At 34.8% G+C, this 26,714-nt stretch overlaps 1 protein-coding gene across 1 annotated transcript; it reads right to left on the bottom strand.

The window, feature by feature from the left end:
• Positions 1-1,862: 1,862 nt before the first annotated feature.
• On the bottom strand, positions 1,863-16,785 carry LOC115439404 (asialoglycoprotein receptor 1-like). Its single transcript, XM_030163246.1, has 6 exons — positions 16,584-16,785; positions 7,222-7,547; positions 6,883-7,114; positions 6,449-6,600; positions 3,981-4,108; positions 1,863-2,028 (listed from the first exon to the last, which is right to left on the bottom strand). Exons 1-6 carry the CDS (start codon positions 16,783-16,785, stop codon positions 1,863-1,865), a joined length of 1,206 nt encoding a protein of 401 aa, XP_030019106.1.
• Between the last annotated feature and the right edge of the window lie 9,929 nt (positions 16,786-26,714).

The following is a 26,714-nucleotide window of genomic DNA, read 5'->3' as shown; positions in this document are numbered from 1 at the left end:
ATGATTAGAGAAATAAAGAAACAAATCTACCTTCATAAAAAATAGGTTCAATAAAAAATTCAATTGCACTGTTTTTTCATGCCTAAAGAGAAATAAAAACCCTAAGGAAAAAAATCTCTTCTGAGTTTCTCATAATTTATGCATGAAAGGGTTAAAATGGGGTCATGAGCCAAAAACAGGTTGGGAAGCACTGCCTTAAAGTCTTGGACCAGAAACCCAACAGCTCACATTATTGTACCATCCTACACAAACAGAAGCTTCTAAATTGTGACGATATAATAAAATACAGGAACAAATGTCTAGTCTTCAAAATCCTACATAGTTTGGCTCCTCCTCCACTGAATTCATTCCCAAACCAATGTAATAATACCAGTCAGATCACCAGAAGCACCACACAGGGTGACTTATCAGTACCATTCAGGAAAAACACATTTGGTCAGTTATCATTCTCTGTTAAAGCAACACAAAAGTGGAACTCACTTCCCACCCACATTAAAGATATACACATGTACTCCACTTTTACAGCCACATTAAAAAAATTGTTTGCAGACAACTACACCTGTACACACCAAGGTAATTATCATTAACGAAAACTAACAAAATGACGAAAACTAGAATTGAAAAAACATTTTTAACTGAAATAAATAAAAACTATAATTAAAGAAAAACAATAACTCACTGAAGCTGTATTGCATACTTACAAAACTAACTAAAACAGATAATTATGGATAAAATTCCCTTCGTTTTAGTCTTTGTCATGATATGTTTGATATGAAATGGATTTATTTTGCTCTAGCAATTTATCTGCTGTCACCATACGACACTTGACAGTCCGTCACTTGTGGTCACTTGTGGTTTCCAGTCGTCTTCTGGTCCCCACTCTACAGAACACTAAAGTTGGGAGAAGCAGCAAGTCCTGTCTGGGATTTATTTGAATACGACAGAGAAGAAGAGAACATACGACAAAACTAAAATTAATACTAAACTAAACTAAAACTAAGCATTAAAAAAAAAAGAAACTAATAAAAATAGTAACCGCTCTAAAAACAATTAAACTAACTGAATTAGAGAAAAAAAAAGTCTAAACTAAAAAACTAAACTATGATGAACAATCCAAAACTATTAGAACCTTGGTACACCTAACCTATGGCTCTGTGGTTATTTGTTCATGATCATGGATGCTGTCTGTCCAATGTATGTCTGTTTACATCCCCGTCTGTGATTATGTGCTGATGTATTATATGTGATTATATTGTATGTGCTTTTTTTTTATATGTTTGGCTGATATGCTGCCTCTGTATGATTGTACTGATGCTTCACTGGTTCTCTTTTATCTTTTTTATCTTTATTGATTTATCTGGTCTCTTAGCGGTCTTAACTCTCTCTGTTTTAATTAATTTGCCGCAATATATTGTTTATTTTTAGGATACCAATTGTCATCAGGCCAGGGACTACAGCAGGATAATAATAATAAATAATAATAATAATAATAATATAATAATAATAATAATAATAAGGCATTTAAAAGCACTTTTCTTTCAGCAGAATCTCAAAGTGCTACAGAGAGAAGACAGTCCAATTAAAATGAAATACTGAATCAGGAATAAAAGACTAAGCGAATAAACAAAGCATCATGGGGGCCATAAAAAGCCTGTCTAAAGATGTTAAATGTTTTAATGTTCATGTTTAATGTTAATGTTTAATGATGTTTTTAAGGATACTAGCCATGTTGGTTGAAGCTGCCCCTTTTTACTGTTATTAATACAGTTAATTAATTGGGATTGTTCACGATACAATAAACTAAACTAAAAACTAAACATGGAGACGCACAAAAATTACAGTATGAAAAAAAGCTGGTCGTGTTATACATTCATTTCACATATCCATCTATAAGGTATCTTGCAGGATCCATCCATCCACGACTCCAGAGCTGTGACAGTGGTATCAATGTCCACAGTCCTCTCCCAGTGGGTCTTCTGCTTTCCAGTCATCGGTTCAGTTCCCATCCCTGATCTGCTCAGCCAATATCTGTGAGACACAGCGGGAATGTCTTTGTCAAGATGTCATATTTCACAGCAGAATTGAAACATAGTCTTACACTTCTCTCAGATCTGATTAAACTTGACTACACGTGCGATACTACGGTGGCCGACAAGGTCCAAACACATTGCAACAACCCAATGTGTCTCAGTTAGAGAAAAGAGCTGCAAGAACAGAAACGATGCAAATTCACAAACTCAAACACAAGTCTAAAAGAGGAACGTGGTGAAAAACAGTGCTTTTAGGCATTCCATGTTTTCTTTTCTGTCTGTTTTAGTCACATGATACACACCGGAGTTAGTATTTGATTGCATAACTGTTGTTTCTGATGACTTTTGATGGTCTAATAATTTTTTCCACGACTGTAGTGCTTCACAGTCGGAGAGCAAAAGTACACAATAACACACAAGGCCCAATTATTTGCATAAAAAAACAGAATAAACACTCTTAAACTACTACATTTTATCCACTAAATCATAACATACAAACCTAAACTAGTAAAAAAAATCTATAGAAAAACCTCATAATACCTGATACCAGTTTCATTTTATAAGTCTTACACTCTGCACCACCGTACTCATCAAGGTTATAATAGTTTTGGATTTTTCATTATAGTTTAGTTTTATTTAGTTTGGACTTTTTCTTGTCTAATTCAGTTAGTTTTAATTAGTTTTTAGAACAGGTTTGCTAGTTTTTCTTAGTTTTTGTTATTTTCTAAATGCTTAGTTTTAGTTTAGTTTTGTTTTTCATATCTTTTATCTTCTTCGCCATCATATTCAAATAAATCCCAGACAGGACTCTACTGCTTTCTCCCAACTTTAGTCTCCATGTTTCCAGGTAGAGTGGGGACCAGAAGACGACTCTAAACCACAAGTGACCACAAGAGACGGACTGTTAAATATCATATGGTGCCAGCAACTAAAATCGCTTAAGGGAAATAACTTGATTTCGTATCATTACGACATTGACAAAGACGAAAACTAAGGGAATTTTATACATAATTTTTATACGTTTTAGTTAGTTTTAGGCACGCAATACAGTTTCATTTAGTTGTGGTTTTTTTCTTTTAATTACAGGGTGGGGAAGCAAAATTTACAATGAACATTTAGTTTTTTTCTCTGCAGGCACTACGTCAATTGTTTTGAAACCAAACATATATAGATGTCATAATCATACCTAACACTATTATCCATACCTTTTCACAAACTTTTGCCCATATGAGTAATCAGGAAAGCAAACGCCAAAGAGTGTGTGATTTGCTGAATGCATTCGTCACACCAAAGGAGATTTCAAAAAGTTGGAGTGTCCATAAAGACTGTTTATAATGGAAAGAAGAGAATGACTATGAGCAAAACTATTACGAGAAAGTCTGGAAGATACTATTAAAGAAGAATGGGAGAAGTTGTCACCCGTATATTTGAGGAACACTTGCGCAAGTTTCAGGAAGTGTGTGAAGGCAGTTATTGAGAAAGAAGGAGGACACATAGAATAAAAACATTTTCTATTATGTAATTTTTCTTGTGGCAAATAAATTCTCATGACTTTCAATAAACTAATTGGTCATACACTGTCTTTCAATCCCTGCCTCAAAATATTGTAAATTTTGCTTCCCCACCCATATAGTTTTTATTTATTTCAGTTAATGAAAACGTTTTTACAACTCTGGTTTTCGTCATTTTGTTAATTTTCGTTAACGATAATAACCTTGGTATTCATCTCTCTGCTCAGCTTACTAAATCAGAAAATATCATCATCATAACTGCACAAGCTCACATTTGCAATTGTGAACAGATATGTGTTATATATAAAACATTTTTCACTTCATATTTCTGCCCAGGCTGGATAAAAATTCTTGGTCATTTCCCTCTGAATGTTAAGTTGAATCTGTTTGACAGATGCGTTAGTGTTGGAGCAGGTTATGGCTGTATTCGTGCACTTACTGAACCCCTGAGGTGACCTGGCTGCCATCCACCCATTTCCATTCTCCTTCCTTCTCTGTGTCCGTCATGCCTATCCACAGTCTAGTGTCGGCCTGGTCCACAGTCTGGCTGGAAGCAAAAATGAAACTCTAGGAAGGAAAAAGAGAAAATGATAAACTACTGACACCTAATAACTGTACGTTTTTACACAGATATGCTGCCATTGAACATAGATTTGTATGACTTTAACCCTCAAGCCCCTGACGTGTCTGTGGTGAGCATTCTGAATGTTTGATTGATTTATTTAAATATTCATACAAATTCAACCTTTTACTCAATAGGAACAGTTTTTGGCTTTTTTTATTTATTTATTTACATCATTTTCCCTGTCGGCTGGTAAGCTATTGTCGTCATGTGACATCTGTCGTCATCTGTCATCGTCGTCGTCTGTCGTCTGTTACAAAAATTTTAATCGTGTTCTTCTCCGAAACTACAATTCCGATTGACTTCAAACTTGGTATACAGCTTCTTTATGATGATGTCAAGAAAAGTTAGTGAAATTCTTTAGATCCGGATCTGATTCTGGATTTGGTGCGACTTTGAAAAATGTCCCCATTATAAGAGATAGGAAGTGGATGGATGCAATAACTTAGTAAATATAAATGATATCCAGTGTAAATTTCTACAGTCCAGCCCTGATGGGGAGATGACCAAAACATAATGTCCACATGCTGATCAGGATCTTCTTCTGGATCCAGGAACTTACGGAAAATTTAACATGGGCTCTCATGGGGAAAAAATTTCAGTCGTCTTTTTCTCCGAAACTACAGTTCCGATTGACTTCAGACTTGGTATACAGCTTCTGTATGATGATGTCGACACAAGGTATTGAAATTATTTCGATCCGGATCTGATTCTAGATTGGTGTGACTTCGAAAAATTTCCCCATTATAACAGATGGGAAGTGGATTGATCCAATAAATCAGTAAGTATCAATGATATCAAGTTGGAATTTGAATTTTGACAGATCTGATTGGAATATGAGCAAAACATGGGCTATTTCTGTAATAGAATAAATACACAGAACTGGCTGATAATAAATGGCATCTGGAAAGATTTCCCAAAGCTTTTAATTTGGCTGGTAAGCTACAGGGGCATTGGTCCTTCTTTTAGTTTTTACTGTTGTTTGCAATGTTTTGGTGATTCTCCTTTCTCTCTCTCTCTCTTTTTTTTTTTAACTGTGTTTTTACTGCGTTTTGACTGTGTAACTACTTTTTGGAATTCAACCAAGTGTCAAAAAGCAGCTGGACTGATTTAGAAAAAAAAAACAAACCCAAAACAAAAACTACTGGGCCAAAATTCAAATACTTTTTGTTCAGTGTGTTCTTATTGATGTACATTCTGAGTGCATTATTTAGTAAAAACCTGTCAAACTTTAATTCCTCTCTTTGTCTTTTTCTGTTATTCCACCCTGTTTTGACCCTAAAACACACAGTAAAACAAAACCACTGAAGAAAAGGAACACAAGCACACACTCAGAAGCGTTTATGACACTGAAACAGACACACATCAGCACATTTACCTGAAATGATATCTCAGGGGTTAAAGGGTTAAGTACAAAAAAGCTAGAATTCCTTTCATTTCGCTGCAGCAAATGATTGAAACTCTCTTCAAAACTCCTTTAACCCTTTCATGCACGAATTATGAGAACCTTAATCAAAATTTTTTCCTGAGTGTTTTTATTCCTCTTTAGGCATGAAAAAAACAATGTGATAGAAAATTTTCTTCTGAAAAATAAATAAAAAATAATTTAAAAAAAAAAAAAAATTAAAAATACATTTAAAAAAGTAATAATGACAAAAAAAATTCTTATGAACCTATTTTTCATGAAGTTGCAAAAATATCCACTTAGCTGGACACACGTTTAATTTTTGACACACAGAAACACGTATTTACTGATAAATTGTGTGAAAACTATAGGGAGGGCTTGTGATTCTGAGGGTTTATCCTCAGGAGAGATCTACATAATGTTACCAATTCATGTCAGAAAAGACATGTAGTGTCTTAAAACTTTATTAAAGATATGTGTAAAAAAAACAACAACGAAAGAACAACAAAATCCATAAATATACAAAAACAGCTGTAGAATAGCTGTCCACTGTAGTGACCACTATGCATGAAAGGGTTAAACTTTCAGCTGTCCCATCACTTCGTATGTTTAAACAGAAACTACAACATTCCCTAGTTGACTGCTGTACATGTTGACTCCCCTTTTGCTCTCTCCTCACACACTCTAATAGTTATTTATGTTGTTTTTAACTTCATAGTCTCTTCACCATTGCTTGCGAGACTTGGATTCATCTGTACTGTTTCCTTTTATCTGTTTTTCTTTAGTTTTGCTTTATTTTGTCTTTGTTTTTGATTTTGTGGGAGCCTCTTGCCAGGTCATCATCATACCTGGTAAAATAAAGTACTGATTTAATCCTTACCTGTTCTTCTTTGCTGTTTATGATGAGAAGGTCACCTCCTTTTGTTTGGCACCAGGCTCTGCTGGAGCTCCAAGTCAGCATTCGAGATGAAAAATAGTAACACTTGGTCTGAAACTGTCTCCAGTCCTTATGACATTTTTTGCACATCCTCTCTGTAAAAAAAAAAAAAAAAAATCTTAAATGAATAAGTTTTAATTCATGCACTTTGATCAAAATTAAAGCAAAATTCCTCTTCTTTTGATCAATGTTACATAAGGATTAAATACTCCATCCTAATCTAATGTACTTTAGGGAGACAAGCTGAAAAAAACAACAGAAAAGTTGCTCTGAAAATTCATTAAAACACCCTTCTCTGTAAAATTCATAGGTGAAGTCGTACAATATTTTCACAAATCACTCATCATCAGTTAAACAGTGATGAAACACTCATGTACCTTTAGTCGTCAGATTCACCACAGGGCAGTAAAGGTCCAGAGAGTCCAAGGCCTCTTTCACTGAGTTCATTTCTGCCTCCATCTGCTCCACCTCCAGTCTCCTGTTCTGCTCACGCTCAGCTGCATCCTGCCGTTCTTTTGCCAGAGTCCGGCTCAGATTCTGGTTTTGCCTCTGAAGCTCCTCCGCTCCTCTAAGTTCTTCTCTCAAACCCTCATTGAGCTCCAGAAGTTTCTGATTGTGTTCTTTTGCTTTAGACAGTTCATCTCTCAGGAGAACGCTCGTCTGGGTCAGTTGTTGTTCTGTTCTTGTAGCTCAGCGCTGTAGGTGGACAGATGTGCAATGGTCTGAGTCATGTTGAGTTTCTCTTCCTCCTGCTCTGTGCTGGACTGGACAAGCTGGTCACATTGTTGTGTGAGGTTGACCAGTTTCTCCTGCAGTTTGGTGCTCTCCACACTCATGGCACAGTTGATGGCCATCAGTTTGACCAGGCTCTTGTTGAGTAGTCTGGTCTCCTCCTCCAGCCAGATGTTGTGCTCCTTCAAAAGTTCGTTGTCCTTTTTCAGGTCGTTGTGATTTGTATTAACTGTGACGAAGCGCTCACTGATGTTCTGATAGTCAGAGATGAGACTCTCCCATTCTGGTTTGGTGTCTGATACATCTGCATCTAAATGTTAAAGCAGGTTCATTTTTATGCAACACAGACAACATGACAACAACACAAGCTTTTATATTTAACCTCCTAAGACCAAGGAAATGTCAGCAAAGTACGAGCTTTTGTTGTTTTTTATTAAATAAGTGCCTATATTGGAAACATCATGATGCAACAGTTTTTTCAGGTGCAGTTTTTAAATTTTTATGGAATGTCCTTTGTGGTGGACAGTTTTCTTTTCTTTTTTTTTTTTTTTTTTTATAACGTTGTGAAACTCTTCTCCACAAATGTGGACAGAAAACCCACAGCTGGGTCTTAGGTGGATAAAGTAAAACACTATGTTTATTGTATTTTATTTCTAACCAAGGACTGGCTAATAGGAGTATATAAGTTTTTACTTCTTCCTACTCCTTTTTGAGCATGTTTAATTCTATTTCTTTTTATTTATTTATTTATTTTCTCTTTTGTTTACTTATCAACATTTTATGTATCATTACAGGTATTTTATTGGTTAGTTTTGTTTTGATTTCACTGTCTACATGTTGGAAATAAAGATATTTTTAAAAAAAAAATAATTTCAGTGCCCTGCATAAAAATACATTTCGGATTTAACCCTTTAACCCCTAACATGTGGTGAGCTCACCCCTGTGGTGAGCATTCCGTATGATGATTTATTTTAAATATTCATAAAAATTCAACCATTTGCTCAATAGGAAATATTTAAAACATGCTGATAGAATCCAGGTGAGAATCTTTTGAAGCTGGTCTCTTTTATTATAAAACTCTGTGTTTAAGTCCTTTGTGTGGAGGCACATGAAAAATCATTAAAAGACTCCATAATTTATGTTGGGATTACTTTGCAAAGGGGTTTTAGTGTAACCACAGTTACTTAGCATGTATAAATAGGGAATGTGCATATTATTATTTTTTTATCATAATGAAATAAGAATAAAATAAAACAAATATAAGCCTGCCTATTAAGATAAAATATTGCAATACTCCAAAGCCACCTCTAGCTTTGTTATTTTTACTGGGGAGTCAGTAGCATTTGTATGTGTTTAACAGTCTCTTCACTAAGTAGCACAACAAAACAGGAAATGTGAACTGATGGCATCTGTATTCTGTACTTGCTGTGACCTCTGTTCACATAACAAATGAAAACCAAAACAATAAGAAACATGTGACATGTTGAAATATACCTGGTGTAAAACAGCTGAAAATTGGCACAATAAATCTAATGTCATCTGTACAAAACAGTCCCAGATATATTAAATGCAATCAGAGATCACACTAAAAACTTGAAACGTGATACACATTTTTTTTCTTTTAAGCATTTTTTGATACATATTGCTGATATTTTCTGAAATGCACATGTATAGTTGTTATAACATGATAAAACAACAAACCTAATGGTAGCCTTTTGCACAGTGCTCCATAGATTTTTTTTTTAGAAACTGTTGCGATGTTACTCACATGACAGAAAGTGCCACGCAAATCACAAGGAGTAAAAAGCAGAGTGTTGACAGACCAACCACTGGAGCGATGAGACGACAAATCACAGTTTTTCTTTTGGGGAAGCAGTCGGAAGCTAAAGAGAGGGAAAAAAAACAGACATATTTAATTTTCTGTGTAATAATTATTTAGTCCTAATGTCCAGGTTACGATCAGTCTGACCACTATGATACTATGACATCATATGGGCATATATTTATATTTTATTACTCACATAGGTCTGGATCCTGCTTATTAGAGGTCATTGTCCCTGGTGTTGGACTATCCATCCATGGGAGCCATTGATCCACAAACATTTTCCTTGAGCTTAACTTTCATAAAAAGACAAATATGTAAGTTTTTAGATTAGTTGACTTTGAAACCTTTAGAAGAATTCAAGAAATGGAAAAGTCAGATTAACCCACAAAGACCCAGTGCTACTTTTGTGGCAGTTCCCAAATGGATTTTTGTTTATATTTAACAATTATTAAGTGATTTATCACTATTTATTAGAACATTATCTTCTTTATTTTGTGTTTTTTCGGTGACAATAAGGTATTTTCCTATATTTAATTCACTGACCATATAGATGTTCATTAAAGCTCAGATTAAAGTAGAGTATTATTATATCAAAAACAGAGGAAACTGTAGAAAAAGTGATACAAAACAATAACATGCAAGTCATTTGTCTTGTTCTGTCAAGGAACATGATTGTGTGACATTGACACTGAAATAGGCCGAGCTAGTTTACCTAAACCTCCTTATGATGGTTCAATTCTAAGGTTTGTGGAGCATAATAAGGACTTTGTAGATATTTAACCCATAAAGACCCAGTGTTACTTTAGTGGCAGCTCCCAAATTAATTCTTCTCTATTTTTTTAACCTTTCTTAAGTCATTTATCACCATTAATTCTAATATTATGCTTTGTATTTAGCATTTTAAGTGAAAATCTGGTATTTTCTTGTATGTAATTTACTGATGTTCATTAAAGATCAGATTAAAGTTGAGGGTTAATATATCCAAAATAGACCAAACTAAAGAAAACATATTTTTTTCTGCAGATATATCATTAATTGAACATAAACCCAGTGCGTCCAGTCGCTGTCATTGATCCAACTCAATGGGTTTTACTGGTGAATCAATATTATAGATGACGGTGTTTCCACGGTAACTACAGAGCCTCTGAACGTCCAAATGGGTCATATCTGATGACCATGAAAATGACAAACTGTATTTTACACTAATTATTTACATGTATTGATAGGATTAGTGGATCAACAGGTATTAAACTGCTAAGATCAGTAGATGATTTTGGTCGCCAGTGGCTGTTTGGGTCTTTATGGGTTAACTGCATTTAACTTAATTTGTACAGTAGAATTATTCAGATGTCCACATGCATGTAACCTTTTTACATTATTTCTCAAAAGTAAACCATAAACCTATCTTCTTTCACTGTTAGAAAACACACAATCAGAACATATTTTGAACACACACTCATTAAACACTGAATTAACACTATTTACAGTCTTAAAAAAATTCAAAGAGATAAAAAACTGCATTTTACACCAATTATTTACATGTATTGATAGAATGTGGATCAACATGTATTAAACATTTTAGATCAATAGATGATTTTGGGCGCCGGTGGCTGTTTTGGACCTTTATGAGTTAAACATAAAACCACATTCATGTAAAGTGTCTGAGTTGACATTAGGAAAAGGAACCAAACGTAGATGCACCACTCGTTCTTAATCTACCCACACATCTTCGGTCACATCTTCAGTATCGTTCCTGCAGACGTTAAACAGAGAATCTACAGAGAATAGATTCCTCTCAAAGTTGTGTCTGTGGTTTCCTGTTTTGCATCATCAAGGACCACAATATGTCTAGCACCACAGATGTTAGACTGATTCCGCATTTGAAGGTTCTCTCACAATTTGAGGAAATTAAAAGAAAATCCTCTGCAAAAAATACTGTCCGTTTCGGTTTATTGATCAGAACCTACCTCAGTAGATGTATCCTCAAAGCCTTAGATTGGCATTGCATAGAAGTTGTAACAGGACTGGTGTGAAAAGCTGTGCTCAGTTCATTTAAAGCTTTCTTACCCCCTGTTGTTTTAGCTCAGATGCAGCAGTAAATACACTCTAATGACCTATTCTGTTTGATGTTACCTTATCTCTACCTTAACAATAGTCACTGATCATACTGTGTGGTATTGTTTGGCTGTTTGGAGGCACTATGTGGTTAAATTTCAACATATTTTATTGCATTTAGTGAATGTTATTCAGATAAACTTTTTTTTTTTTTTTTTTTTTTTTTTTTTTTACAAATATGGAATACATTTAATCATATCCATTTCTCGGCCAAGATTTGTGTTGACAACTCTTTACATATTGCATACAAGTAGGAATGTTTTTCTTTTGTACCACTAGGAGGCAATAAAACATAATTTGGTGTCACTGTATCTGTCTACAATGCTTTAGTCACAATATGATGCAAATGTAGAGGCAAAAATAATAAAGCCACAAACTGTCCAAAAAAAGGAAGTTCCTCACGCTCTATGTTTTTGTGTTTTTGTGTGTTTTTTTTTTTTGTGTGTGTGTGCGTGTGTGTGTCAACCATGCTCATTGTCAGCAGGATATCTAGTGACAACAGTCAGTGCAGCAGAGGTTGCAAGATAAGAGAAACAATGCTCTTTCACAGAAGGGAAAATCAGCCATGGGAACTTAGAGAACTGAGCTCGAACACAATACCACTAATGCGGCATGTGTGAAAGGAAATCTAACCCATACTTGTTTTAACAGCCGCCATCTCCTGCCTGGTTATCAGCACATCTCATATCAGTCCCATTATACTGTTAGTCATTTCATGGACGTTGGCTGATGCACTGAATTTGACCCATTTGGCCTCATTTCTTTACGCTTAGACTCTTATGCAATACAGAAATTAATGTATTTTCACTTTAAAAATACTAATGATATGCTACGTTGTGATAGTTCCACCTATTAAAGCAACGTTTTTCAACCTTGAATTCAAATGGGGTCGCCTGAAATTTCTAGTAACTGAAAGAGAGAAAAAAAAAAAAAATAAAATAAAATATATATATATATATATATATATATATAATATATATATATATATATATATATATATACATATATATATATATATATGGTAAGTTGACAGAGACAATCCCAATCCATAAAAGACATGACAAACTCTGAAGCTGAAACTGAAGCACTGTGGTACTGTTTATCTTTCAAATGTTCATTGTCCACTGTTTAAGATGCTGCAGCTCTTTCATAATTCCTAGTTTGAGTTATGTTTGGTCAGTATTAATTGTCAGCCTTGTAAAATAAGCTGGACTGACTGTACATATCCTGACCAAGGAAAATAAAATTCTCACTTTGTGCAGTAATCTACACCTGGCTTTTCTGTCTCCGTCCACAATAATATACATTATATAGACTAAATGTCATCTAAAATTAACATATTAACACAAAACAAATTAATTTTAACAACAAAAATAATGTCTGTTTTGAATGTCTGGGGTTGCCAGAAATTTATGATGTTAAAATGGGGTCATAAGCCAAAAAAGTTTGGGAACCACTATATTAAAGGCTTTTAAAGCTGTATTCAATCTGCAAAAGTGTGTTCTGTCAGAGAAAGGTGATGGATATTACTGAAGTGAGGTTTCTATTTATGGTCACCTCTGTGCGATCATACCCTTTCCTGCTTACTTACATTTATGTTGTTGTTTTACTTTGTTGGTTTTTTCTTTGAGTTGACCTGGTTGAAGCAATGAACCTTGATTCTGTGTGTGTGTGTGTGTGTGTGTGTGTGTGTGTGTGTGTGGGGGGGGGGGTTAAGCTCATTCCAGTGCATACAAAGGACAAGATCTGAGTAGGATTCTGTGCAAATGATCTGCTCTTCTTATCTTAAGTATTTTTACAACCCAGCAGGTACCAGAGGCTGGCATTTCCTCTCTCTCTCTCTCTCTCTCTCTCTCTCTCTCTGTCACACACACACACACACACACACACACACACACACACACACACACACACAAGCTTGTCTTAGTAAAGTCACACCTAGTGGTACTCGTTCCTCTCAGGTTTGCTATTTGCTCCTCTAAACCACCATGCACGCTTGTAGGTCATTTATGTTGTTGTTCTGATGTTGCAGCAAAAGACAAAAAACAGTTTACTTAAAAAAAAAAAAACAACAACATGAAACATATAATTAGGAAATAAAAAAAAAGCACTCAACTGTATGGTTAATAAAAGCTTACACTATAGAATGAAAATAATTGAGATTCTGTGAATGAAAATGATTATAACGATCATGAACACGAGGACATGAACTTAAGAAATGTTACCTCACCAACCACATTTACAATTTTTCACTTCTGCCATCATTTAAACTGATGGACATGTAAAAAAAAAAAATCAACACTACACAGCAATTTAACCCTTGTACATCCATCTCATTTACTCTGGGGTCCCTCGAGCCACAAATGTACATGCACAAAAAAAACCCCAAAAAAACCCCCAAAAACAAACAAACAAAAAAAACCTGCCCTAAATCATCACCATCATATACACCAGTTTTTTTTTTTTTTTTTTCTGCATTAATCCCCAATCCACTTCAGCTATGCTCAAAACTACCATTAGTATTTTATGTGAGATTAAAAATGTAATTACTGTGTAAGTCATTGAGACATTTTTACCACGAGGGTCCTACACTAAAAAAAAATACTGATGCAATGAGTCATTGTTATTTTAATCTCTGACATGTCAAGATTTATATAAAATGATGTCACATCCGTCCCCATGTATTGTATGGAAAATATCTTGCATTTTGTGCTGTTTTTTCTTAATAAAACAAGTGCCATCACGTATTCAAACTGGCATTTAATTGGGTTTAAAACATGAAAATCATTGAATTTGGTGGTTTTGAACAGAACTGAGGTGGTTTAAGAAATATGCGAAGAAAACAACATTGATATGATGAGTTTATAGCAGTTTTTTGTATGTATGTTTTCAGCTCTAGGGCCTCAGAGGCTGAAAAAAGTGTCTGTAGCTTTTAATGGATCTGAAAGAGCAACTGAGATTAGATTAAAATAATGTGCTCAAATACAAATATTTATGCCATGAACTGTAACAGCCAGGATGATCACCAAATCAAAAAAGAAAAAAAAAGTACAGTATTTCACTGTACTGAACAGATCTCCCATTAGTCTGTTTTAACCATAATAATTATCTAATTTTATTAGACCTTTTGCTGTCTAAAACTTGAGTCAGCCATTCAAACTTATTATTAAGCTTAGAAGGTCATGACAAATTAGAACCAAAATCTGGTGAAAATAGCCACTGCGTAAATCTACTGTTGAGGAAATGTATAAAAATTTCTGGTAAATTTGAACACTGTCACTAGTTGATTTTCCATTGACCCTCAAATTGCACGAATATAACTTGTGCATAAAAATTTCAGCAAAACTCTTGTTTTTTGATGAAAAGTTTTTGTGCTGGCAAGAGATGGTTTTTCAGGTGTAGCAAAATTGGTATATAGTGCAAAACTGCAATGGAAAGACTTTTTTTGTGCAATTAGTATGCTCACTAGCAAGTAGTGAACAAAAAAACCCAGATGTTGATGGATGTTACAACAAGCGAAGAAGACAAGTTTAAAACTAGAAGCACTCGGAGAGCGCAGACCTCCGCCAAGGCTGATCAGTGGCCCCCCCCGTGGGCCCCCCCACCCCCGATCACCACCAAAATTTAATCATTTCTTCCTTCCCATTTCCAACAAACCCTGAAAATTTCATCCAAATCTGTCCATAACTTTTTGAGTTATGTTGCACACTAACGGATAGACAAACAAACAGACAAACAAACCCTGGCAAAAATAACCTCCTTGGCAGAGGTAAATATTATGATAAATGATGGTAAATTACTTCAGTAAAGGTTAAATGGAGAGAAATATTAATTTGGGAGCCAACACAAAAGTAGCACCAGGTCTTTATGGGTTAATATTTGGTAGTAAAGTGACAGTAGTCGCTTTTCCATTGGACATATGTGCAAAACTTTACCAATATTTACTAAATGCTGAAAAAAACAGAAGTGCGTAATGTTGGCTTTTCCATTAAATCACAACCGCAACTAGAAGCACTCGGAGAGCGCAGACCTCCGCCAAGGCTGATCAGTGCCCCCCCCCCCCCCCCCCGTGGGCCCCCCACCCCCGATCACCACCAAAATTTAATCATTTCTTCCTTATCCCATTTCCAACAAACCCTGAAAATTTCATCCAAATCTGTCCATAACTTTTGAATTATGTTGCACACTAACGGACAGACAAACAAACAGACAAACAAACAAACAAACCCTGGCAAAAACATAACCTCCTTGGCGGAGGTAATGATTTGTTTATTTATTATTGTGAGATGTCATGAGAAGTCATTCCATAAACATGGAAAAACAAACTATAGTACTCTATCCCGTACTAATAAAAACATTATTCCATTTCCTTGTGCGTCCACACATACCGCGCCATGTTTGTTACCTCCGCCAAGGAGGTTATGTTTTTGCCAGGGTTTGTTTGTTTGTCTGTTTGTTTGTTTGTTTGTTTGTTTGTCTGTCCGTTAGTGTGCAACATAACTCAAAAAGTTATGGACAGATTTGGATGAAATTTTCAGGTTTGTTGGAAATGGGATAAGGAAGAAATGATTAAACTGTGGTGGTGATCGGGGGGGGGGGGGGGGGGGGGCACTGATCAGCCTTGGCAGAGGTCTGCGCTCTCCGAGTGCTTCTAGTATCTTCTGTATGTTGCTTTTTTTTTTTTTTTTTTTTTTTTTTACTGTAACATGTATGTCCCTATACTTAATATCCTATCTTCATTTGGATGTTCATGAAAACTCAGAGTAAATTCAAAGGTTTTACATTTAAACAGAGAAAACTGAAGAAAAAGTCACTTTTTCAGCAAAGATATCAATAACTGAAGGCAAAAGAAGTCGTCCATCCACTGTCATGGATCCAACTCCATGGGTTTTACTGGTGAATCAATGTTGTTGAAGATGACAGTGTTTCCATGGTAACTACAGAGCCTCTGAACGTCCAATGGGTCATATATGATGACCAGGAAAAGATGATAAACTGAATTTTACACCAATTATTTACATGTATTGATAGGATTAGTGGATCAACAGATATTAAACATTTTAGATCAGTAGATGGTTTTAGTTGTTGGTGGACGTTTGGGTCTTTAACTGCATTTAACTGAATTTATTCAATAAGCTTCTGTCTAGTAGAATTATTCAGATGCCCACATGTACATGAGCTTTTTACCATAAACCTATCTTCTTTCACTCTTAGAAACACACAATCAGAGCATATTTTGACACACAAACACTCATAAAACACTGAATAACACTATTTACAGTCTTAAAAATTCAACTATTTATCTCATTTTGTAGCGGTATAATCTGTTAGTTCTATAGTGGTGCTGTGATATGTAGAATGTACAATCTGATGTAACGTCGGAGCCTCTTCACTCCTGCTCTTTACTTTTTGAACCACCAGATAAACAGGCTGGGATGAGGCTGACGGGGACGATGGTGAGGGTGACGACCAGCCACTGAGGAGCGTCCTCCAGTTCAAACTCTTCTTTGGGCAGTTTTGGAAATAGTAGAGTGGCTTCGAGGAAGAACTCTTGGATGTTTGGTTTGGGAAAAAGCAATGACATAAATAACTCCAGTTTTCCACGCATATTGTCATGTCGTTGTACGGTCTGCAAAGACAGAAACAACCAGGTTAATAATAATGTTCAATATCTTGTAAATGATGAGTTTAATATCCTCTTATATTGTGTATTTTGTTTCTTATATTAGTTTATCAGTTTTTAAGGATAGCTTTGGAAAATTCCTTCACTCCAGTCTCCGAACTTCAACACTGTTTTTAGTGGTTATAAGTTTTGTGACTTATTAAGTGTTTATAAAATTATGTACAGAAAAAAATGTGGGATTATAGCAGCACTTTACATTAAAGCTCAGAAATGACATGGGGTTTAGAATCTGTAAAAGCAACCATGTAACATGGAACACTTCATCAAAGACATTAAAAAAATGTATAACAAGTGGTTCCAGACACAACAAAACCCCGCCCCTCGCACATATTGGTGCTTATTTGGCATCAATCCAGCTGATGTCATCATGTCTCATGTGCTGATGTCAGTAAATGAATAGCCTCTATATATGTATGTGCCAAGTTTGAAGTCAGTTAAAACAAAATTGATGTTTTATAGACATTTGAAATTTCACCCATTATAAGATTAGATTGAAAAAAGACATAAAAATTCACAATTTTTTTAACTTTGACCTACTTTTCCCAAAATATAACCACATCTATTCAGGGTCACTGGGAACCCAATTTGGCATGAATTCAACTGATAGTTTTGCTGCTACAGACATTTGAAATTTCTCCCATTGTAAGTACATGGGGGGAAAAAAAGTCATAAAAAATTTATAAAAATTTGAACTTTGACCTACTTTGTCCAAAATATAGTCTGATCTATTCTGGGTCACTGGCAATCTATAAACCTAATTTGGCATGAATTCAACTAATAGTTTTGCTGCTATAGTGTCAACAAACAACAAACAAACAAACAAAAAAAAAAAAAAAACAAACAAACACACAACAAACAAAAAAAAAAGAATTAAACAAACAACAAACAAACTGAACCAAAAAGAATACCCTTTGCCTCCATTTCAGGGGGCGGGGTAAAAATGCATCAAATGTAAAACATGACACAGTATCTGAATGATATTTTGGGTATGGTCATACTTAACTGTGTTTAGTTAAGTATGTTAATTTTAACTTGACAATCGGCCTCATGCAGCAACATTCTCTTAAATTTCTCTTATATTCTTATTAAGTAAGAGGACATGTTTCCTTTGTTTGTTTTATATTTTTGTAAGAGAAAAATAAGAGGAACTGACTGTGAAAATATTGAGTCCCACTATGTCCCAAAGATGCCACTGTTAAAATCAAAATGTTACCAAGTGTTTTTTTCTCATTTCTAGTCAAAATATCTCATCACACTTAAAGAAGACATAATCACCTTAAGAGTAACTTTTCTGCTTTTTTTTTTTTTTTTTTTTTTGCTTAATTCAAGCCAAAAAAAACAATCTGCCAATGGAACAAGTGAAAATTATCTTGGTAAGATTTCTTGAAATAAGATTGTCAAGATATATATGTTGTCTAAAAATAAGTTCTTATATCTCACTGAAAAGTTCCTCTTGCGATGATTATGTCTTATTTTAAGTGTGATGAGATATTTTGACTAAAAATAACAGAAATACACTTGGTAAGATTTTGATTTTTTGCATGTCTTTTTATTTAATGATTTATTTTTGCTTCAATTACTTCTAAAACAAAAGTGTCCAGTCACATGTTTCTACTTCAATTGACAGATGAGATACTTTTCCAAACATAAATTTAATAATACATCTATAAAATAATCAGAATTATATTGCATTAAGTGTGTCTGTGTTCGTAAAACGTGTTTCCTTGCACTGTGGTATTTTTCTTATCTTAGTAGGAGTGCATTCAACCACTGCTACCATTTATCTTAAGCAGAGGAAGAGAAAATAAGAAAACATGAATGAGTCCCACAAATGTATGAATGCTAACAACATAAGCGAATGTGTAGATGATACAACAAAAAATTGTGATCGTATACTGTTTCTTGCCTCTGATAAGTGTTCATATTTGGGCTGCTCTCACAGAAAAAGCTGACCTCATAAGTATTACACAATCCCCTCATACCACAGTCTATTGTAGTTGAGTTCTTAATAAAAACTAAGGATAGAAGGAAATGAAACATTTTCAACATAAGATATGCATTAGAAATCAAATAAACATAATGCAGTAATCGATGTGGTGTTTTATGATTGTTTGTTTTTTCTGGGGCCTTACCTGATGACATCTTCCAGGACACACCAGTTTAAAGTCAACATCTCCTCATGAAAGGGAGAACACAGTACGCATGTATGCCTGCAAGCAGTAGTTTCTCTTGGCAGTGACCGGGTCGCTGCTCATTTTCCCATGACTGAAAATTTTCTGCAAAAGACAAGAATATACAGTAGTAGAAAAAATTATTAGACCATCAAAAGTCATCAAAAACAATGGTTATGCAATCAAGTACTAACTCCTGTGTGTATCATGTGACTGAAACAGACAGAAAAGAAACACAGAATGCCTAAAAGCACTGTTTTGTCAGTACCATGGAAATGGCTAGATATCAGCTCTGAATTAAACTCTTATGAGCTATTTTTGTTGTTATCATTATATTTGTCCAAACAAATGTACCTTTAGTTGTACCAGACATTAAAATGAACAAGAAATGGAAGAAAAAGGGTTGTCTAAGAATTCTTTCCGTGACAGTATTTTACATAACTATGTAGACTCAAAAATCAACAAATCTCAATTCTAGTTAACCAAAAAGGATATTACAAATGTTTGTTAATGTGGCTTTATGCAAGTTAGTTTCAGCCTTAGTCACTTGTTTGTTAACTTATTGCAAACATGGCGTTTAACGTTAGCAACTACTTGGAAACAGGATGTTTAGATCTTGTGATCTAAAGAGAAGGCAGTTTCCTTACACAGAAACAGAAATACCCACCATCATCCTCTGTGATAACAGTTTGGTTACTTTGTGTGTTCAGTTCCTCCTCAATTTTAGTCAACTCATCGTAACTGAAAGTTCCATTGACTCTGCTCATTGTACCTGTAGACACAAGATATATTTATCATTTATGAGTGAACATTTCTTACTGTGTGGTGATTGCATGGTACTCCCTTCATGCCCACACAACACCACAGTATTTTGATCAACTAAAAGTATCTCACTGTTGTCCATGGATGTTTGGTTGCTGAGCTGAAACCTTAGTTTCTCCTCTACGTTGCTCATCCCAAGTGTAATGTTGGATGTTTGGGACTCCACAATACCTGCAAACACAGACTGAGTGAAACCGTCATGCAATATCATATTACTTTTTCTTGGAATTTAACTTTAATTAATTGGTCCATGCTGACCCAAGTCACATTAGGACATCGTGAGGACAATCAGCGGAGTCAATGAGCGACTGGACCGACTAATAAATGTTCTCACAGACATGAACACTACATTAAATGCATTTATCAACCAGTGACTTTGGGTCCTTGTCTTTTTATATGGTTGTTGCTTAATGTCCTCCCGGGCAGGATTGGCATTCATGGATACAGAGTCTAATTGGTTCTGGTTCTGGTTCTGGTTGGTTCTGGTGGTGGATGTGCTTCTCTAGCAGTGGGATGACGTGTCTGTGTGTTCATTGTTCGTTTGTGTATCTCCGATGTGCCCATCAATCAAAGGAATGACCTTTTTCACATTATTAACAGTTTTTCAGTGTCACCTCTAAGTGTCGTCAAAGGTTTCAAAGCACTAGAAACGTGCGTACGCCAGCTATGGAGTTGGCGTGAAGGACCGCACATTTCCACGGTCATTTCACTCTTTATACATCTGAACGTGAGCGTGGAAAAGGGTGTACGCCAGGTTTTTGTGCATACGCATGCTTTGTACATGAGGCCCCTGGTGGATTCACAGCTGAGGAGACTCCACAGGGGGTTGTTTCATCATCACTTCCCCTGGTTTTTAACCTCATCTTTCCAAAAAGGCAAGTGATAATCCCATAGAACATGCACATGCTGTATTTATTCCATTTACAACATGTACTATCATAGGGTACACCACTGGTTCCCGACCTTTTTTGGCTCGTGACCCCATTTTAACATCACAAATTTCTGGCGACCCCAGTCATTCAAAACAGAGACTTTTTTTGCTAAAATTAATTTGTTTTTGATCATGTAATAGTTTGCTATAATATGTTGTAAATAAACGTTAATTTTAGATGACATTCAGTCTACATAATGTATATTATTATGGACGGAGGCAGAAAGGCCAGGTGTAGATTACTGCCCAAAGTGAGAATTTTATTTTCCTTGGTCAGGATATGTACAGTCAGTGCAGCTTATATTTACAAGGCTGACAATTAATACTGAACAAACACTAACTCAAACTATGAATTAGAAGAGCTGCAGCATCTGAAACAGACCATAATGAACATTTAAGATAAACAGAACCACAGTGCTTCAGTTTTCTTTTATGGATTGGGATTGTCTCTCTCAACTCACCATATTTTTTTTATTGATAAGGTTTTTTTGGGTTTTTTTTTCTATCAATTTCTAGAAATTTCAGGTGACCCCATCTGAATTGCAGGCGACCCCAAGGTTGAAAACACTGGGTTAGGCCCATTTTAAACACTTCCAATTGTAAAAAACAGTATGTATGCACAGTTTTATAATGCATAAACATACTTTATGCATCTCTTGTGCCACATATTACACCACATTACTATTTAAGAATTTCAAAAACCTGACACCAAAATAAAACTGTCCACGACTCCTATTCTTCCGTCACCCCCTCACACAGCACTAACAATAGACACTCATGGAATCATGCAGTAAGACCACAAAACAGGAAATACCAAGAGATTAATATCTATATAAAATAGAACAAAATGTTAAAAGAAGCTGAAACGTACCTAAGATGAGGAGATGGAGGAGCAGGTACAGGCCCATGGTGGATGGAGGTGAAGTGTGTGACAGTAACCTCTGAGGCTGACCGCTGACCCGAGGTACCATCATGAGGCTTATGGTCTGACTGGTGAGAGACTCCTGAGGAAGGGGGTTAATGAACAAGCCCCTCCTCATTTTTCCTGGCACAGTTGAGTGCATTCAGATGACCTGATGAACATGGAAGAAATGTTTCTGCACTGATGTGGGCTTAATAAATAGATGGTGAGGTAAGAAAAGAAACATTTCTGATGTTTATATGAGCATTTAAAGTCTGAGGGAATAAAGGATATATACCGCATCTCTAGTCTCTTGTTTCCTTGTATTCTTAATTTTTTAATGTATTCTGCTTAATTTCATTTCCACTTAATTCAATATAAACTCAACTCAGTCAAAAACCACCAAAACAGTCTTTAATAAAAATGATTAGTTGCTAATTTCATTTCCTACTTGTCAGGTTTGCACATGATGGAACATTATTGAATTATTAGAACCAGTCAAATGGCCAATATTTTGAAATATATTATTTTTTTGTCTTTTGCAAATGATTTATCACAGTTTATAATTCTTCTTTTTATTTTATTTATTTTATTTTATTTTATTTTTTTCAATCAATTATTTTTTATTTATATAGCACCAAAATTATAACAAAAGTACCTCATGACACTTTATATTTAGAGCTGGTCGAACCAGATTCTTTTGATTGATTGATTGATTGATTGATTGATTTCAAATATGAATGTCAAAAAAGAAGAAAATCAGTAACAAAATATTTTAACATAAGACATATAATACATATTCGAAAAGGAGTGAGCAGAAGCATAACTTATAAACTCCCACCCCTTCTCCTTGAATAATTAATAACAATAATAAGCTTCCTATTCTAAACATATCTATACGCTAATGCTTGATACTTACTGTTTAATGATTTTGTTTCTGGCTTTATATATTATGAACAAATATAATATAATTCACATGAACACATTATAGTATTATCTGCTACAATTTGCATTTTTCTGTGAAAATCTGGTATTTTCCTGTATTTAATTCACTGATAATGTACATGTTCATTAAAGCTCAGAGTATTTTCAAAGGTTATTAGAATATATGGAAATATACACATTAATATATGAATATAATTAACTGAACATAAAAACAAGCACCTACAACCACTGTCCTGTGTCAAACTATGCATTTTAGTGGTGAATTAGAGTTGCACAAAAGGACAGTGTTTCCACACTCATTACAGAGCCTCTGAACATCCAAATGGGTCATATCTGATGACAATGAAACGCTGATTAATTGTATTTTTACCTGAATTATTTACATGTATTGATAGGGTTAGTGGATCAACAGTTATTAAACATATTAGATAAATAGATGCTTTATGGACAGTGGTGAATGTTTGGGTCTTTATGGGTTAAAACAGAAAAATAATTAAACATGAAACTAATGTTATAAAACTTTACTACTGTTTATGTGTAAAGGAAGATTCCATCTGTATGCACTAAATAAGAGGAAGTGTTGGTATGTCCTCACATTCTCTTGCAGCCAATTTGTATAAACACCGACCCCACACACTCCTGTACTATAACCCAGTGATATATATCTCCTAATTGGAAGTGTGTGTGCTCAAATACCTCGTGCGCTGCTGGGTTTCCTGTTCCTCCTCAGAAAGCTCTTAATGGATTTCCTTTTTTGTTGAGTGACTGCGATGACATTTTGGCTCCGCAGAGACAATTCTGTGGAATCAGGAAGCTGAGGCAGAATGAAAGACAGGCTGGCTCCTGTAGAATACACAAACACAACCACCTCATATTCAGCTCTGATACGTCTCCAACAGTCTGTAGGCAGCAATAAACACTTGGCAAGAACTGACATGTGCCCAAACCAGGATATAGTATAAAAACAAAAAAAAGTGAGGGGGTCCACAAATTTGATCTGGTCTGTCTTTTAGTTGAGTCATAAGAAATTGACATTGTTGTGTGTGTTGGGTTTTGTTGTGTGTGTGTATGGTGTGTGTGTGTGTGCAGGATTCACCTGAGCCCATGGAGACCGGAAACAGTGTTTTGGTGCTCCAGGATTTTACAAGATATTGCTCAGGAACAGGAAGTACAGACCTCCTTATGGATTAAAGTTATATAAAATGTACCACAGGATATGGAGTCAGTATCTCCACTTGGTTCTGGTGGTTTTATATTAACACTGTACAGTCCTGGCCAAAACATGATTTAACCCTTTAACCCTTTCATGCATGAATTATGAGAACCTTAATGAAGATTTTTTGTGTGTTGTTGTGAGTGTTTTTATTCCTTTTAGGCATGAAAAAAACCAATGTGATTGAATTTTTTTTTTAATCAACCTGTTTTTCATGGAGTTACAAAAATGTCCACTCAGCTACACCATGAATTTTATTCTTGAAGCAAAGAAACATGTATTTAAAACCCAATATCATAAAGTGATATGAAAACAGTGAAATGAAACCATCTTTAATGCAGCTAATCTGATGTTTTCTCACATTTTAACATATTCTAATACTAGTTATTACTCACTTCATGGAGATAATATGCAAAAAATAAATATTAACTATTGATTTCCATTCAAGAACCAATAAGAACAGCAAAGTTACAATAATGGTATGAATTGCAGTTTATGAGATGATGCATAAGTGTCCACTGTGTTGGTTGATATGGAACTAAAACAACAAAACCCATGAATATACAAGAGTGAAACTGTAGAGTAACTGTCCACTGTAGTGACCACTATGCATGAAAGGGTTAAAGGAGTGATATTTTGCTTTTTAAAATTGAATTATGCATTTTCAGACATTTCCCTGTGGTGTACATAAACTGTAAATGCTATGCTTGGGTCTGAATTCTTCATTAATTCAACTCCACAGGTCCATCTTCAGCCCTATTTCTGAGTAATGACACCAGAAAGGTTTTTTGAGCGCTGGCCCTTTAACACTTTCATGCATAGTGGTCACTACAGTGGACAGTTATTCCACAGCTGTTCTCTTGTATATTCATGGGTTTTGTTGTTTTATTTGCATATCTCATATTGCAAATATTTGCCCCATCTCATACACTGCAAATCATACAATTACTGTAACTTCACTATTCTTGATAAGCCTGATCTGCAGTAACATGTTTGAGTGTAAATCAATTGCTAGTTGTTTTTAGACTGCAATTAACAGTTTTCTTAAACAAAAAGGGTGTGTTTTGCATATTACCTCCCTGAAGTGAGTAATAACTAGTATTAGAGTATGCTAAAATGTGAGAAAAATCAGATTAGCTGCAATAACAATGTTTTTACACAGTATTTCACTTTCTATTTTTGCATTTTAAATACATGTTTCTTTGCTTCACAAATTAAATGCATGGTGTCCAGCTGAGTGGACATTTTTGTAAATCCATGAAAAATAGGTTCATTAAAAAAAATTCAGTCACACTGGTTTTTTCATGCCTACAGATGAATAAAAACACCCAGGAAAAAAAAATCTTGACTAAGGTTCCATAATTCATGCATCAAAGGGTTGAATGCAAATGAGCACTTCAGGCCCCACCCCCTCCAGGCTGATGGTTGTGCTGCTCTGTCCTGTTCCACCAACAACTGAACATTTAGGTAATCGGCTCGAAGTTTGGACATAGTTTCAGTTTTTACTGCAACTGCTGCTGCTGATGAACAATTATGGTGTACTCGCAGAAATGTTCGTCAGAAGTCTTGACCTTATATGTGCAAATGTTATGACGTTACTAGCTATAAAATGTTTAGTTTAGTTGATTTTGAATATGCAACAAAACAAAAGTAGTCCTACTTAGTCTTTACAAATGAAACAGATTATAAGAAACAAACAAACAAACAAAAACAAAAACCTGTACATATACATGAAAACCAAGTATGACTTCATTTGCATATTCAAAAAGGGGTGGGAGGAAGTATAATTTATTTAATCCCCCCTTTCTCCACAAAACAGTCTATTGTTTAGCTTCCTATCAACATAATATGAAAATCAAGTCCCTTGGATCAGTTAATCTCATTTATCATCTTCACATACACATACATACATACATACATATACATACATACATACATACATACATACATGCATACATACATACTACATACATACTACATACATACATCATACATGCACATACTACATACATACATACATACATACATACATACATCATACATACATACATACATACATGCATACATACATACATGCATACATACATACATACATACATGCATACATACAGCATGCATACATAACATACATACATACATACATACATACATACATACATACATACATACATACATACATACATACATGTATACATGCCTACATACATACACATAATACATACATGCATACACACATACATACATACACATACATTACATACATGCATACATACATACATACATACATACATACATACATCATACATACATGCATACATACATACATTACATACATACATACATCATGCATACATACATACATACATACATACATACATACATACATACATACATACACTACATACATGCATACATACATGCATACATACATACATACATACATACATACATACATACATCCTGCATACATACATGCACATACATACATGCATACATACATACATACATCTACATACATACATACACATACATGCATACATACTCATACATACATACATACATACATGCATAACATACATACATACATACATACATACATACATACATACATACACAACATATACAACTACTTACTACTACATTTACGTTACATTTAATACTTATAAAATGTAACAAATTAAAAAGGAATTAAAACAGGTTGTAGAAATCTACTCAATTTTTGCCAGAATGAATATAAAGGTAGCTTTGCAGCACCTGGAGGGTTCAAATTCAAACTTTATGAACTATTAGGGTCCAAATACACAAATAAATGAACCAAAGATTAAAAAATGGGTTTAGCAAGCAAAATGAACCCTTAACTCCTAACGCCCC

The sequence above is a fragment of the Sphaeramia orbicularis genome, chromosome 19 (assembly GCF_902148855.1).
Source record: "Sphaeramia orbicularis chromosome 19, fSphaOr1.1, whole genome shotgun sequence".
Lineage (NCBI taxonomy): Eukaryota > Metazoa > Chordata > Actinopteri > Kurtiformes > Apogonidae > Sphaeramia > Sphaeramia orbicularis.
This window is presented reverse-complemented; position numbering and strand designations above follow the sequence as displayed.